Source organism: Podarcis raffonei, chromosome 16 (assembly GCF_027172205.1).
Source record: "Podarcis raffonei isolate rPodRaf1 chromosome 16, rPodRaf1.pri, whole genome shotgun sequence".
Taxonomy (NCBI): Eukaryota; Metazoa; Chordata; class Lepidosauria; order Squamata; family Lacertidae; genus Podarcis; species Podarcis raffonei.
The window spans coordinates 34,055,103-34,070,665 of record NC_070617.1 but is presented as its reverse complement, the minus strand read 5'-3'; the positions used below and the strand labels follow the sequence as shown (position 1 = coordinate 34,070,665).

Below are 15,563 nucleotides of genomic sequence, written 5' to 3'. Positions count from 1 at the left end.
GGAGGAAGGAACAGAGGAAGAGGTGGAGTAAGGCTAGAGTCTTAAACTGGTGTCAGGGGGGAGGAGATTCAGACGGAGCTTCGGCGGTCTAAGGTTAGAGACGTAGCGTTGCACGCTGCGCGTGTGGAAGTGAAACTGAACTTCAATAAAGACTTTTATACTAAAGAACGAAGCAGCGTTGGTCTTCTGTGAGCTGGGACCTCGGGCAGCGCTGACACATACGAATCAATCTGGCTAACCTGATCCAAACACACATACCACACTCACACACAAAAACAAATCTCACTACAGCCAACCAAAGACAACCAACAACACCCTAGACCACCCTCAACCTCTCTCACCACCAAGAAAATACAACAAGTGAATAGTAAGAGTACACGAAACCCCACACATACAATAAGTAGAAGAATAGAAGCATTGCCACCCAAACCCACCCCACTCACCATTCCTTCCTCCGCCTCTTCCCCCTATTTTCTTCTTAACCTAACACTGTATGTCTGGATAGAAATAGGGGAAGCCACCCTAACATACAAGCTCGAATGAACAGACTGTGTACATGGATAAAGATATGAAGAAGGAAGGCTTGACCGGGGGGGGGAGGGCTGGAGTGGGGAGGGAGGGGGAAGGGGGGGGAAGTAAACCGGATGGTATTTTGAATTGATTTAGTTATGTAAGCCTTTTTTCTGAAACCATATATATTAATGTTATGTAGTTATGCATTGTAGTATGAATGAATTTTGTTTTGTATTCTTTGTTTTATAGAATACATATAATAATGTTGTGTTACTAAGCAAATTTAATAAAACAGTGAAAGGGGAAGAAAAAAAAACCTGACACTGTATGTAACACTAATGCCTCACAACAAATGAAACTGATCTGTAGAAAATGCAACTTGGAGGGGGGGAAAGAGAGAGAATGCACATTATTTATGTAAACTAAGAAATCTTTAATAAATACAGTAGTACCTCGGGTTAGGAACTTAATTTGTTCCGGAGGTCCGTTCTTAACCTGAAACTGTTCTTAACCTGAGGTACCACTTTAGCTAATAAGGCCTCCCTCTGCCGCCGCCACGTGATTTCTGTTCTCATCCTGAGGTAAAGTTCTTAACCCAAGGTACTATTTCTGGGTTAGCGGAGTCTGTAACCTGAAGCGTCTGTAACCCGAGGTACTGCTGTACATATATATATATATATATACACAAATGTGTCATGGTCACCCAAAAAAAGGGGCTGTATCCAGGGTTGCTTCCATTGAAAATAACAGACAAGACTAACTTGGGTCCATTAATTTCAGTAGGTCTACCCTGAGTACCCTGTGTCTAGGACTTGCCGATCAGTAGGTTGGTGGTTCAAATCCCCACGACAGGGTGCGCTCCCGTTGCCAACCTAGCAGATCGAAAGCACGTCAAAGTGCAAGTAGATAAATAGATACCGCTCCGGCGGGAAGATAAACTGCATTTCCGTGCACTGCTCAGGTTCGCCAGAAGCGGCTTAGTCATGCTGGCCACATGACCCGGAAGCTGTACGCCGGCTCCCTTAGCCAGTAAAGCGAGATGAGCGCCACAACCCCAGAGTTGTCCACAACTGGACCTAATGGTCAGGGGTCCCCTTACCTTTACCTTACCCTGAGTATAATTTAGTTTGGGGCTGTTCTTTTCTAATCATGGGCTGCCTTTTTCCATTCCAGAGTTCGCACATTCCCCAAGGAATCTCACCTGGGCCACGACACAGTCCGCGCCCTCATGTACTACGCCCTGAAGGTGTGGAGCGACATCACGCCGCTGAATTTCCACGAAGTGGCTGGCAACAATGCCGACATCCAGATCGACTTCTCCAAAACGGACCACAATGACGGGTACCCCTTTGACGGTCCAGGCGGCACAGTCGCCCACGCTTTCTTCCCAGGGGAACACCACACCGCCGGGGACACTCACTTTGACGACGATGAATATTGGACTTTCCGATCATCAGGTACGTCAGGGTAAGAGAGCTGCGGAAATGTGTGGGAGTGCCCTGTTTGCCTCCGTGAATGCCGAGGGAAGAAGGGGGAGGCCAAAGGAGGACGGACCTCTATAAAAAGGGAAAGGCTTCCTTTATACATGTATAAAAAGTACAGTGGTACCTCAGGTTAAGTACTTAATTCGTTCCGGAGGTCCGTTCTTAACCTGAAACTGTTCTTAACCTGAAGCACCACTTTAGCTAATGGGGCCTCCTGCTGCTGCTGCGCCGCCGGAGCACGATTTCTGTTCTCATCCTGAAGCAAAGTTCTTAACCTGAAGCACTATTTCTGGGTTAGCAGAGTCTGTAACCTGAAGCGTATGTAACCTGAAGCATATATAACCTGAGGTACCACTGTATTGCTTTTAACTCACTTGTTTTCATTCCTTTACATTTTATAATGATTTGTTTTTTTAATGCTGGAAGCCACTTTGAATCCCAACTCAACAAAGGCAGGATTATAAATATTAAACAGAATCACAGAACTGTAGAGTTGGAAGGGACCACAAGGGTCAATTACTCCAACTGCCTGCAATTCAGGAATCTTTTGCCTGACGTGGGGCTCAAACCCACTACCCTGAGATTAAGCGCCTCATGCTCTACTGACTGAGCTATCCATAAATGAAGAACCTTTTTTAAAAAAGAAAAGAAAAAGAAAAACCCTTTTGAGTTAAATAAATGCTCTATAGAACATTTTAGGAGGCAAAGATTCCCTCTGCTCCATCATTTCTGTTCTTATCCTGAAGCAAAGTTCTTAACCTGAAGCACTATTTCTGGGTTAGCAGAGTCTGTAACCTGAAGCGTATGTAACCTGAAGCGTATGTAACCCGAGGTACCACTGTATAAAGTAAGTAACAAATGTTGGAAATGTAAAGAAAAAGAAGGAACTTTTTATCACATGTGGTGGGATTGTAAGAAAGTGAAAAGCTTCTGGCAAATTATATATAATGAGATGAAAAAGATGTTGAAATATACATTTATTTTAAAAAAACAGAAGCATTTTTACGTGGCATTGTAGGGGAGGATATTAACAAACAGGTCAGTAAATTGTTTTTATATGCAACAACAGCAGCAAGAATATTATTGGCACAAAAATGGAAACAAGAAGAATTACCGACGAAAGAAGAGTGGCAAATGAAGTTAATGGACTATGCGGAATTAGATAAGATGACAGGAAGGATTCAAAACCTGCGGGACCAGAGATTGTTAGAAGACTGGTAAACACCAGGGTGAGGGTAAGATGCGATCGGTCAGGCCATCTAACTAAAGAAATTCAAACGCACTATGGGGTTAAACAAGGATGTGTCCTCGCGCCAACGCTATTTAATTTTTATATCAACTCTCTAGCAGTAACTATGGCGAAAGAAAATGCCCACCCTCCCAATCTGGCAGGTATGCCCCTCCCAGTGCTTCTGTATGCGGACGACGCAGTCCTACTCTCCTTTTCCTGCGTTGGCTTGAGGAAGCTTTTGAGATCACTTGCTGACTATTGCCAAGCGGAACAACTATCAATAAATTACAGCAAATCTAAAATTATGGTGTTTTCAAAGAAAAGAAGGAAACACATATGGAGAATTAATGGTCAACCTATTGACCAGGTAGCAACTTTCAAATACCTGGGAATAACTTTTCAGGAAAGGGTCTCGTGGCACCAACAGATGAAAAACGCCATTGCCAATGCAGGAAGGGCCAATAAAGCCCTTACAAGATTTTTTCACGGGAAAGGGGGTAAATACGTTCCGGCGGCCTCCCAGGTTTTTGCTGCAAAAATACTCCCACAACTCACTTATGGATCCCAGGTTTGCAGTTTTAAAAATTTTGCGCCTATGGAGGCATTTCAAACAAAATTCTATCGGTGTTTATTGGGGATCCCCCCCTGTGTATCTAATATAGCTGTCCGCTTAGAAGTTGGACAACCACCCGTTAACGTGCGGTTGTGGATTCTAAAGATACACTACTGGTTAAAACTTATTTTTTTCCCGGCCGGTTTGGCTCCTTTAACACTCTTAGACACCTTTCATTCTACCTGGAAAGCTTCCCTGTTTGAAAAGATAAGAAGCTTGGGATTCTCCCCGCAGATCTTGATAGCGGCAGGATATGAGAGAGCCAGAAGTCAAGTGCTTCAACGCATTAGGGACATAGAGCTGCAATGTCATATGGGCAAAATGGAGAAACATGCCACAATTAGAGACTTTGGGAGAGGGTTCTCACCCGCAAATTATCTGGCTGATTTACAAATACCTAAGTACAGACACTCCTTTACCCTGGCCAGATTTAACGTTCTGCCCTCTGCCCTGCTGCTAGGCAGATATGAGGGCAAACCATATGAGTCACGTGTTTGCCCATGTGGCTCATCGGAAGTGGAAACAAATCTGCATGTATTGCTGCACTGTAGTTACTACGAGGATTTACGCCTGACCTTTATTGCCCCAGTTCTACAAAAGCTTAAAAATGAACCAGAACTCCAACGTATGAGAGCCTTGGTAGAAGATAAGGTTCCTGAAATTACGATCAATGTTGCCAAATTCTGTGTAGCCGCTATTAGGCGCAGGAAACAAGAGCTTTCCAATGCCAATATGCAGGCGAAGGCAAATACTTAATTTTATTTATGCTGTCTAATTTTAAATTGCTGTTATGGCCTAATCTGTATTGAAATTGTCCTTTGTTTTTTCCGGTGTTATGCTTTGCTGACTAGCTGTACGAGTTAATCTGGTCTGTGACCGTTTTTAATAAATTTAAATTTGAAAAGTTAGAAGACTGGAGTAGATACTAGAATTATTTGAAAAGCAATTGTAATAAACAGATTACACTAGTAGGATTGCAAGAGGTTTTGTAAGGAGGATTATGCGAAATATTGCAATGAAGACTATGAAGAGTTATTAGTTAAGGACAATTAAAAGTAATAGAGAAATTAAGAAATGTAGATTAAGTGACAAAGACTGAAAAATCTTCAGATGCGGTTGATGGAAGTCTAAAACATTGTATAAGATAAGAAAATATGTTAAATGACTGTTGGAAATGATATGTGTATATCACAGCCTAGGACCCTTGTATCTACGGGACCACAGAGAGCCTCAAGGTCCATAAATAGCAGCACCCTAGTGGTTCCGGGCCCTAAGGAAGTTAGATTAGCTTCAACCAGAGCCAGGGCCTTTTCAACGCTGGCTCCAGCCTGCTGGAAAGCTCTGCCTCATGAAACCAGGGCCCTGCAGGATCTGATTTCTTTCCGCAGGGCCTGTAAGACAGAGTAGTTCCGGCTGGCCTTTGGCTTGGAGTCAATTTGTTTCCCTCCCCCTCTTTCTTCTTTCGTTTTTTTTTTCCTTTCTCCTCCTGTGATGAGGCTGCATTTTAATATTTTAACGTTTCAGTATTTTAATTGTTGTATTTTAATCTTGTTTTTAAGTTGTATTGATTCAACTTGTTTTTATTATTGCTTGTTAGCCGCCCTGAGCCCGGCCTTGGCTGGGGAGGGCAGGGTATAAATAAAAAATTATTATTATTATTACTATTATTATTATTATTATTATTATAATACACACACACATTAGGAAGAAAGAAAGAAAGAAAGAAAAGAAAAGAAAAGAGAAGAGAAGAGAAGAGAAAGGCTTCCAGTGGATCAACTGCTGTAGCAGCAGGAGCAGGTCCAAAGTAAGAGTTGCTGAAGCAGCAGTGGAGCTGTCCAGCCAAGGAGTCAGGCTGGAGATGTTGCACTAGCAGTGTGCTGTTAATTGGCAGCTTGCTGTTGACAATGAGATTGGGTTCTTTGCAAGCCAAGGCCTGTCGGCAAGGAGAGAGAGAGAATAAAATGAGAGTGGCAGGTACTGTAGATGGTGCAAGCACCCCGAGTGAGAAACAGGGAAGTCAGAGGCAGTTTCTCCAGGTAAGAGAGAGGAAAAGAAAGCTCGGAGGTGAGAGCTGGGAGAGGGCCTTCTCGGTGGTGGCGCCCGTCCTGTGGAACACCCTCCCATCAGATATCAAAGAAATAAACTACGACCTGACTTTTAGAAGACATCTGAAGGCAGCCCTGTTTAGGGAAGTTTTTAATGTTTGATCATGTTTTTAATATTCTATTCGGAGCCGCCCATCTGGGCGAAACCCAGCCAGATGGGCGGGGTATAAATAAATTATTATTATTATTATTATTATTTAATTATTACTGGGAGGAGGTTGGCATTTTCTGTTTTCATCCGAAGATTTGGGGCAGATAAAAGTACTTATGCATGCACCACATGGTCAAACTATGGAAATCAGTCTGCCAGGAGGTGGTGAAGGCTACCTACTTAGATGGCTTGGACATATTCATGGACTTGGGCAAATTCATGGAGGAGAGGGCTATCAATGGCACCTAGAGATGACAGCTCTGCTCTGCTTTCACAACTGGAGGCAGCAACACTTCAAGTACCAGTTGCTGGAAGCCAAAGGAAGGGAGCGTTGCTCTTGTGCTCAGATCCTCCTTGCTGGTCTCCCAGGGGCATCTAGTTGGCCGCTGTGAGAATAGGATACTGAACTAGATGGGCCATTAGCCTGATATAGCAAGCTATGTTAGGGTGTGAAACCTAAGACGCTGGCAAGTTAGCAATGTCATGTGACTTTAAGTAGTCAAGCTTGTTAAGTTGTTAAGTTGCTCAGTATATAAAGAGTGTTTGTTTTCTCTGCCCGTGGGGCTTGAAGCAAAAAAGTCTGAAAGCTCCTGAGGTGTTTCTGTTATCTTTCTGCAATAAACCTGTCTTTGGAAAGACAGGCTTCCCTGTGTCGTTATTTCTTTGCTGCTGAGACTTTGAAGCTTGTACTGCAACAAGAATCTCTGCACTGGACTTAATTAAAGCTCTGCAAAGAGAACTGTTGCTGGTGGCGCAGCGGAAGCGTTTACTGGACCAGTACACAGACTCTCTTAAGCTATTCTTTTTTATTAAAAAAATAATAATTCATGTTACAGTGGTACCTCTGGATGTGAACGGGATCTGTTCCGGAGCCCCGTTCGCATCCTGAGTAGAACGCAACCCGCGCCTGCAAATGCACGGGTCGCAATTCGCGCTTCTGCACATGCGTGTGACATCATTTTGAGCGCATGCTCATGCGCAAGCGGTGAAACCCGGAAGTAACCCGTTCCATTACTTCCGGGTCGCCATGGAGCGCAACCTGAAAACACTCAACCTGAAGCATATTTAACCCGAGGTATGACTGTACATGTTAATTGTCATACACATTCAACATTGTACATAACATATATTATTTCTACAAATTCCTCACACCTAACCCTATAACCCCCTCCCCTTTTACCCAAATACCCATGTGACTTCCTTCACCCACATCCGTGATATCCAACTTGTTACTTAAAAAAAACCACAAGTCTAATATTGTGTTCATTTTTGTTCATTAGAATGATCATTCATCTATTAAAAACATAGCTTCTTAACTTAATGGGTTCAATCTATACTTATCCAGAGATTTCTAATAGAATGATTTTGTGCAATATATTCTTCAACACATTTCCATTCCTTTCTTAATTTTTCTTTTGATTGCATTCTGATTGACACTGTCATCTTGTTGCTTTTTTTGTATTCTAGATACCCTGCTGACGATTTTCTCCTCTATATTTTACGCTGTTGCATAAACAAACTCGGAGGGAAGGGAAAGAAGCCCCACTCTATTGTTTAAAATTGCATATGATTTGCAATGTGTGTGCTTGCAAAAGGAAGGCAAGGGCAATCAGTTATACATTTATTTACTTATTTCTGCATCTGCCTCCCTGCCTCCTTGCTATTTTCAGATACCCATGGGATGGATCTGTTTGCCGTGGCAGTCCACGAGTTTGGCCACGCCATTGGCTTGACCCACATCTCTGCCATAGAGTCGATCATGAGGCCGTACTACCAGGGCCCCGTCGGAGATCCCCTGAAGTATGACCTGCCTTACGATGACAAAGTCCGGATATGGCAACTTTATGGTGAGCCCGGGTCTGTTTGTGCACATGTCAAGTTGGTTGGGTGAAGAATTGGTGCTGAGAAACCAGGAGGCATGGCTCCGTTTCCCTGCACAGCGGAGATGTCAGGCGCTTGGAACTATAGGCTGGCAAGTATCATAGAATCATAGAATTGAAGAGTTGGAAGGGACCACAAGGGCTATCTAGTCCAACCCCCTGCAATGCAGGAATCTTTTGTCCTATGTGGGGCTTGAACTCACAACCCAGAGATTAAGAGTCTCATGCTCTACCGACTGAGCTATCCTCGCTGTGGGTGGAGCAGAGGGAATAGCCTGGTAGCTATCTTCAATTATGAATGGCCCAGACGGGAGGAGCATAGCAGATCTAGAAGGTTTATATAGCAGCCAGTGGCATGCCAGTGGCTCATTGGCATCACCTGATACATCCAAGAGGATTCCGCACTGATCTGATATTTATACACCACCCTGTTATTTTCAGGCACCCGTTTGATAGACGTCTTTGCTGTTGTGGTCCATGAGTTTGCCCACACTATTGGTTCAACCCAACCCCAAACTGCTTGCAATTCGCTGCTCCAGTCACTAGGAGGTGGTACAGAGAGCAGGCAGAATGCAATCAACACCTCACCAATAGGGCTTGCAGCCTGGGCTTCTATGGCATTTGATAGGATCACAAATTTCCTCCAGCCTCTGGGTTTTGTTTTGAGTTTTTGCATTTCGTTCTTTTTGCATTTGAAGGGTACCTCCCACAGAAAAAATCAGCTGGAGAACTAGACACTCCTCAGAACAGGGTTTCATGCTTTTATGGTGAGGCTGGGGACCTACCAGCCCATGGAAAGCTTGGCTGGGCAGTCTGTCTGCTTGCCTGACCTCTCTCTACTTCTGCCCCAAGATGGTTAAGCCACCCCTTGCTGGTCTAATTCATCCTTGTCTTTGCATGCAGGGGTCAGGGAGTCTGTGTCCCCAACAGCCAAACCTGAAATATCGAAAACAGAGGACCACCCCATCTTGCCAGACTTACCGGAGAATCGCTCCACCGTTCCGTAAGTTGAGTTCAGGAGTCAACAACCCATCCTCATCTTCTTCGGTGGAAAAGAAGCAAGCGTAGGGCACAGAACTGGAATTCTCAAATCAAACTTTGAGTTTGAAGTACAGGAGTGGGAGTTCCAAAATCCGCATTTGCAAACACTGAAATTCTGAATTTGAATCCCCTCCCAGGGATTGAACCTGGGACCATCTGCACGTAGAGCAGATGTGCTACCACTAAGCTACAGCTCTTCCCGGCTATTCATGTAGGCTCCCTGCTTGATGAAGAACCCAGCTCTCATCCTCCCCCTTGAACGATAGAAATCATGTGGATGGGAGGCAAGAGAAGGAGTGAGCAGGTTCACTCAGGAGGCATATGAGCATGGTATGGGAGCCCATTTTGCCTAGAAAGTGAGGTATAAACAAAATAATTACATCTGAACCCACCTCTCTCCAGCTGATGTATCTGAGTGCCTTCTAGACAAGCCTTCCCCAACTTGGTGCCCTCCAAATGTTTCAGATGACAATTCCCACCAGCCCCAGTCAGCATGAGCAGTGACTAGAGGTGATGAGAGTTGAAGTCCAAAACATCTGGAGGGCATCAGGTTGGAGAAGACCGCCTGGACCATTGATAGGCATCCTTTGTACTGATAGTTAGTCTCTGTAGGCTCATGAGCTACTTTTATTCTCCATGCAGTGGTCTGAAAAGGATATGGGTACCTATTGCTGAACTTAGGAACATTGAAAGCTGGCTTAATATGAGTCAGACCTTTGGTCTATCTAGCTCAATATTGCCCACACTGACTGGCAGTGGCTCCCCAGGGTTTCAGAAAGAGGGCTCCCCCAGCATGAGTTGGAGATGCCGGGGATTGAACTTGGGACCTTGTGCACCCAAAGCAGATGCTCTCCCACTGACCTATGGTCCTTCCCCACCCATGCTACTATTTTGCTACTCTTGTTCTAGACTGGACCGCCATCTCCTGGCTCTTCTTTCCTGTGGAAACCAGAGTCCACCCTTTCAATAACTCCATCAGGGTGGAGAGAAGTTCAGCTCCCTCTCCATGCCCTCAAGTCACCTTGTATCACAGCAGCTTACTCAGCACGACAGGGAAAACTTGTCCACCATCACTCTCGGGGGAACTCACCATACATGAAATTTTAATCGGTGCCCTTCCTCACTTGAAATTTGCACGATCTCTCCGCTCGCACAGTTTCACTTGGTGGCTGAAAGGCTGGCACAATTTTGAATGGCTCAAATAAATCTAGGGGGAGGTATTGGTGTTTATTTGCGGGGAGGGGGGTTCAATAAAGGTACTCGGAAACTTGGGAGGAAGTGATTGTGTCTCTTCCTGGGTTTCACGATACAGAGGAAAGCGAAAGCTGAGTGTAGTCTGACACACACTCTGGACTTTAAGAAAGCCAGTTTCAAAAAGCTTAAGGAGCTGCTGAGTGCCATCCCAAGGACAGAAATACTCAAAGAGAAAGGAGTCCAAGATGAAGGAGTTTCTCAAAGGAGAAATATTGAAGGCCCAAATGCAGACAATTCCAACAAGAAAAAAAAGTGGATCTAAAGAAACCTGTGGATCTAAAGATGAGCTAAGAAGGGCATGCATAAGAAGTGGAAGGGGAAGTCACAAAGGAGGAGTTTACACAAGTAGCCAACGGTTGCAGGGGAAGGTCAGGCTGGCTAAAGCTCAGAATAAGCTCAGGCTTGCAAGAGAGGTTAAAAATAATTGTAAAAGGTTTATTCGGCTATGTCTGAAGCAAAGAGGAAGAACAAGCAAATGGTAGGTCTTTTGCGTGGAGAAGAATGGCAATGACGCCCACCTGAGGGGTGTCAGAACTGAGTTCCCGTGAGTTCTCCCTGGAAAAAAGCCCTGCACAAGCTGGAAGGTGTGCAGAAGAGGGCAACTGAGATGATCAAGAGTCTGGAAACCAAGCCTTATGAGAAGCGGACGAAGGAGCTGGGTAGCCATCTTCAAATATCTCAAGGGCTTGGAAGAGAGGACAAGCTTGTTTTCTCTTGCTCTGGAGGGTAGGACTCGAAGCAGTGGCTTCAAGCTACAAGAAAGAAGATTCTGACTAAACGTACGGAAAATCTTTCTGACAGCAAGAGCTGTTTGACAGTGGAATGGTCTCCCTCGGGATGTTGTGGGTTCTCTGTCCTTGGAGGTTTTTAAGCAGAGGTTGGATGGCCAACTGTCATGGATGCTTTGGCTGAGATTCCTGCATTGCAGGGGGTTGGACTAGATGACCCTTGGGGTCCCTTCCAACTCTACGATTCTATGATTCTTGTGTGTCATGTGGGATTCTCCAAAGATCATAAGAGATAGGGCAATGGAGGCTGGTCTGTTGGTGTGAATTGGGCCCTGCCTCACCAGCCTTAGTTTGTGCCCAACCAGTCTCCTAGTACCTGCCTACTTACTTACACCCAGCCAGAGGAACTGAGTTGTACACAACATTGCAGGGGGCCATAGCTGTCAACTTTCAGATTTGAAAATAAGGGATCAGCAGCCTCAAAAATAAGGGATCAGCAGCCTCACCTGTCCCGGGGACAGTCTATGGGATATATAATAATCCGGGATAGCAGCAGGAAACGGCACTGGAATAAGGGAATTTCCCACAAAAAAGGGAAGGTTGACATCTATGCAGGGGGCTGTCGTGCATGTTGTGCTGGGCCCAGGGGTTAACCCAAGCAACGCGGTCCAGGTCTGGTCCCAAATCCAAGGATTCTGGGAGGAGTCAGTCCGACAGGGCCCAGGCAGGAAACCAGGCTAGGTCGGGCGCAGGGTCTCAGGCAGGTTCTAGCAAACAGCAATGTTGCTCACGCAACCTGTGGCAGGGTCCGGCAGCCTTTTATCTTTGTCAGGGTAATGGCCGGTCCTGATCCCCCAGTGACTCACCTCCCTCTCTCACCCGAAGGCGAGCACTCCTCCTGCGAGTATTCAGGTCTCTTCTTCTCTCAGACCTTAGTCTCTGCAGCTCAGGAGACGTCGGTGGGTTACTAGACCCAGGGGCCGCCTCAGCCTCCCTTGACCAAACCAGTAGTGGAGCGGCTGTAAGTGATGGCCCAGCTGAAGGCAACGAGGTCATCTGGAGCGAGGGCAGGCTCAGGCCCCTGACTCGGCCCAGCTGGTGTTTGTTGCAGGGGAACCTGTGCAGACTGGGACTCTTCACAATGCCGCCTGAGGCAAAGGATCCTGTGCGGACTGAGATTCCTCTGGTTCCGAGTCTGCGCCCGAGTCCCAGGGCATCACACATGTGTGACATCACACACACCTGGCACCAGCACACGGGGCTCCTCAGAGGGTCACGCCACAGTGCTGGACCTTCAGTGGACATGTGACAATACATGGAGGAGGTCGACAGGCGAGAAGGCCAACCTTTGGGAGCTGTCTCCTCCGCCCCCTCAACATTGAGGGAGCCTAGCCTCTTGCCCAGAGATTTTGAGGGGTCTGAAGACACCTTGGTCCCCTGGAGCTGGCCTGTTAGATTCCTCCTCCTTCATCTCAGTGTTGCCCTTGTAGAACTCAAGGAGGAGAACGCTGTCAAAAGTAGAATAAATTGGCTCCATCTGCCATTGGCTCTGGCTCCATCTACTGTTGAGGCTCCCTGCTTTCTGCCTGACCCGTTTTCAGGGGCAGCAGCTGCCATTGGGAAGGGAGCTTAGCAAGGACCCTCCCTGCAGAGGTAGCCCATCAGCACCAGCTCCAAATTTTCAGCTGAAAGAAGAACTCCAAAGTATATTTGATCCAGACAAACTCAAACCTTTTCAAATCCCGCTGATTTCAGAATTACATGTGTTGCTAAATCTCTTGCACTGGAACAGATGTGGATCCAAAGGGCATAAATTAAGTATACGATGTACGATGTCCAAAGTGGGCCACTGGGCAGCTTCTGGTAGACTAATTAGTGCACCATATTAGAAAAAGCTGAGAGGTGTTTCTCTGGCTCAGAATTGTGGATCTCCAGGACAAAGGATTTTTTATTTTATTTTATTTTATTCAAAAAAAATATTCCTTTTATAACACAACTAAACAACACAAACAGAAAAACAAACAATACAAACAAATTCTTGTATTATCCTTATTTTTTCTAAACATTGTTAGTCCCTCCTATCTGATTTTCATTTTACTACTTACTTATTCAAACCTTTATTAGGCATTATACAAATAAAACGATAAAAGAGAAAGAAACATATAAAAGCCTTGAGATATAAACAGAAAGGCAGCAGTTGGCTACATACATATATATATATATACATATAAAATCAGTGGTTTTCCTTGTTAACCTGCTCCTTGGAGGACTGCTACCAAAAACTCGGCTACCCCCGCCGTTACCCTTTGGTCAACGTCGGATAGGCAGAATCCCACACATTCACCTTGTTGGGGCTCCAGACCACCCAGAAGAGGGGACAGCACGCGTTGACGGAGCGTACTGTACAATGGGCACTGAAAGAGAATGTGCTCTACCGTGTCCGGGACATTCATAGAACATCTGCAGAATCTCTTATTTCTAGGGATGTTTTGATATCTTCCCCTGACAAATGCTGAGGGAAAAACATTCAAACGGGCCAGCATAAAAGCCCTACGTTGGGCTGGAATTATTAATTTGGTGACGTAATTGGCTCTGCTATCTAAGATATTTAAATCATAGAATATGGGCGAACAAATTTTGTTTACAGCTGCCATAATATTTTGCCTCTCGACATCCTTTAGTCTAGTTAGGATATTATGGAAAATGTATTGCTCATTAGAATTGTACAGGGGCTCCAGCTCGATGCCTAAAGATTCAATCTTTTTTTCGAGGTACTGATACCATCTTGATTTGTAGGAGTCTTTGAGCAAATCAGCGAGCAGACTTGATGGAGGGCAGCGAAAATGGCAGCGTAACCAGTACTTTATTGAGGTGGACCAGGCCCAATATTCCATTGTGTGTATGCCTATTTCTGCACACATTGTTTCATATTTGATCACAGCTGGGAGTCCAAGAATACGTCTCAGAAAGCTGGAGTGAATCTTTTTTAAATCACTATTATATGCTTGGACCCATAGCGGGATTCCATAGAGTATCTGGGATTGCACTTTTGTTTGGAATATCTGATTGGCCGCAGGAATAAATTGATTGCCTTTCTGATAATAAAAACGGGCAACAGCTGATGAGGTGCACTTTGCCTGTTTTATGGCATTTGTGCAATGATTTGCCCACCCTAAATTGCTCTGGAATAAGATTCCCAGATACCTATAGATTTTCACTTGTTGAATTTCCTGCCCTCTTATTTTCCATTTCTCTAATTTCCAACCATTCGAGAAGACCAAAATTTTTGTCTTCTCGTAATTTATAGAGAGCTTGTTACATTCGCAGTAAAGGATCAGAGAAGATATAAGGCGTTTCAGACCCAAGCTCGTTAATGATAGTAGAACAGCATCGTCTGCGTATAATAATAGAGAAACTGGTTTCTGATTAAGTTTAGGGGCATGTGATTCTATTTTTTGAAGGTGATCTGGCAAATCTGATAAAAATAAATTAAATAGGAAGGGGGCAAGAATACACCCTTGTTTTACCCCTTTCGAGTTTGGGATGTCTGATGAAAGGTGACCTTTGGTGTTAAGTTTGACTTGACAGATATTGGAAGAGTATAAATTTTTTATTAGGATCAATAAGCGCTGATCAATTTTTAATTCTGCGAGTTTCCTCCACAGCTTTGGGCGGTCAATTGAGTCAAATGCACCACGAAAATCTACAAAAGCAGCATATATCTTAGATTGCCTTTGAGATCTGTATTTTTCAACCAAATGCATAAGTATAAGGCAATGGTCTAATGTAGAGCAACCTTTGGAGAAACCTATTTGTTCTTTCCCTGGTAAATTTAGATTTTTCATCCAGGTAAGGAGTTTAGATAAAAGGTGCTTAGCGTAGATTTTCCCTATCACTGATAATAGGCTTATCGGTCTATAATTCCTTGGTTCTTTTGGGTCGCCATTTTTAAAGATTGGGATAATTATTGATCTTAACCATATCTCAGGTATGATCCCATATTTATCTATGAGAGTAAACAATTGAGCTAAGGGTTCTGCCCACCAATCTATATAGGTCTTAAATAATTCTATTGGTAGACCGTCTGGCCCAGGAGATTTCCCCGATTTGAAATTTTTAACTATCTCTCTAATTTCCTCTTCTTCTACCCTTGGCCACTCCTGGAGTTTATTGATTTTATTTTTAGTGGTTTCATTTCCTTTAAGTTCACTGTGTAGATTGTTAAATACCGATGTAAAATATTGGGACCATTTGGATTCTGCAATTGGTGGTAGAGTTAGTTGATTTTCGGGTTTCAATCCTCCGTACACTAGGTTCCAGAACGCTTTGTTATTTTTACTCTGAATTGAGTCGAGTAATTGTAGCCATTTTTGGGTTGCATATTTCTGTTTCTTTTCGGCCAGAATGTAATGATATTTTCTTTTTTCATCAAGATAAGAGGGCTCTAGTTTAGTGCGATTATTTTTAAATGTTTGGCGCAGTTTTCTTTTTAGCTGGAAACATTCATCGTCAAACCAAGGGCTAGCGCTATGTTTAAGTACCCAAACTTTAGGTGGAGTACTA

General features: G+C 44.4%; 1 protein-coding gene across 1 annotated transcript in view; it reads left to right on the top strand.

Annotated features, from left to right (window-relative positions):
* Window positions 1-15,563, top strand: part of MMP17 (matrix metallopeptidase 17) — a 158,821-nt gene that overhangs the window by 126,672 nt on the left and 16,586 nt on the right. The window contains exons 4-6 of the mRNA XM_053368199.1: window positions 1,687-1,970; window positions 7,768-7,944; window positions 8,881-8,980. Coding sequence (XP_053224174.1) covers window positions 1,687-1,970; window positions 7,768-7,944; window positions 8,881-8,980 — 561 coding nt within the window. The remainder of the gene's footprint in view (window positions 1-1,686; window positions 1,971-7,767; window positions 7,945-8,880; window positions 8,981-15,563) is intronic.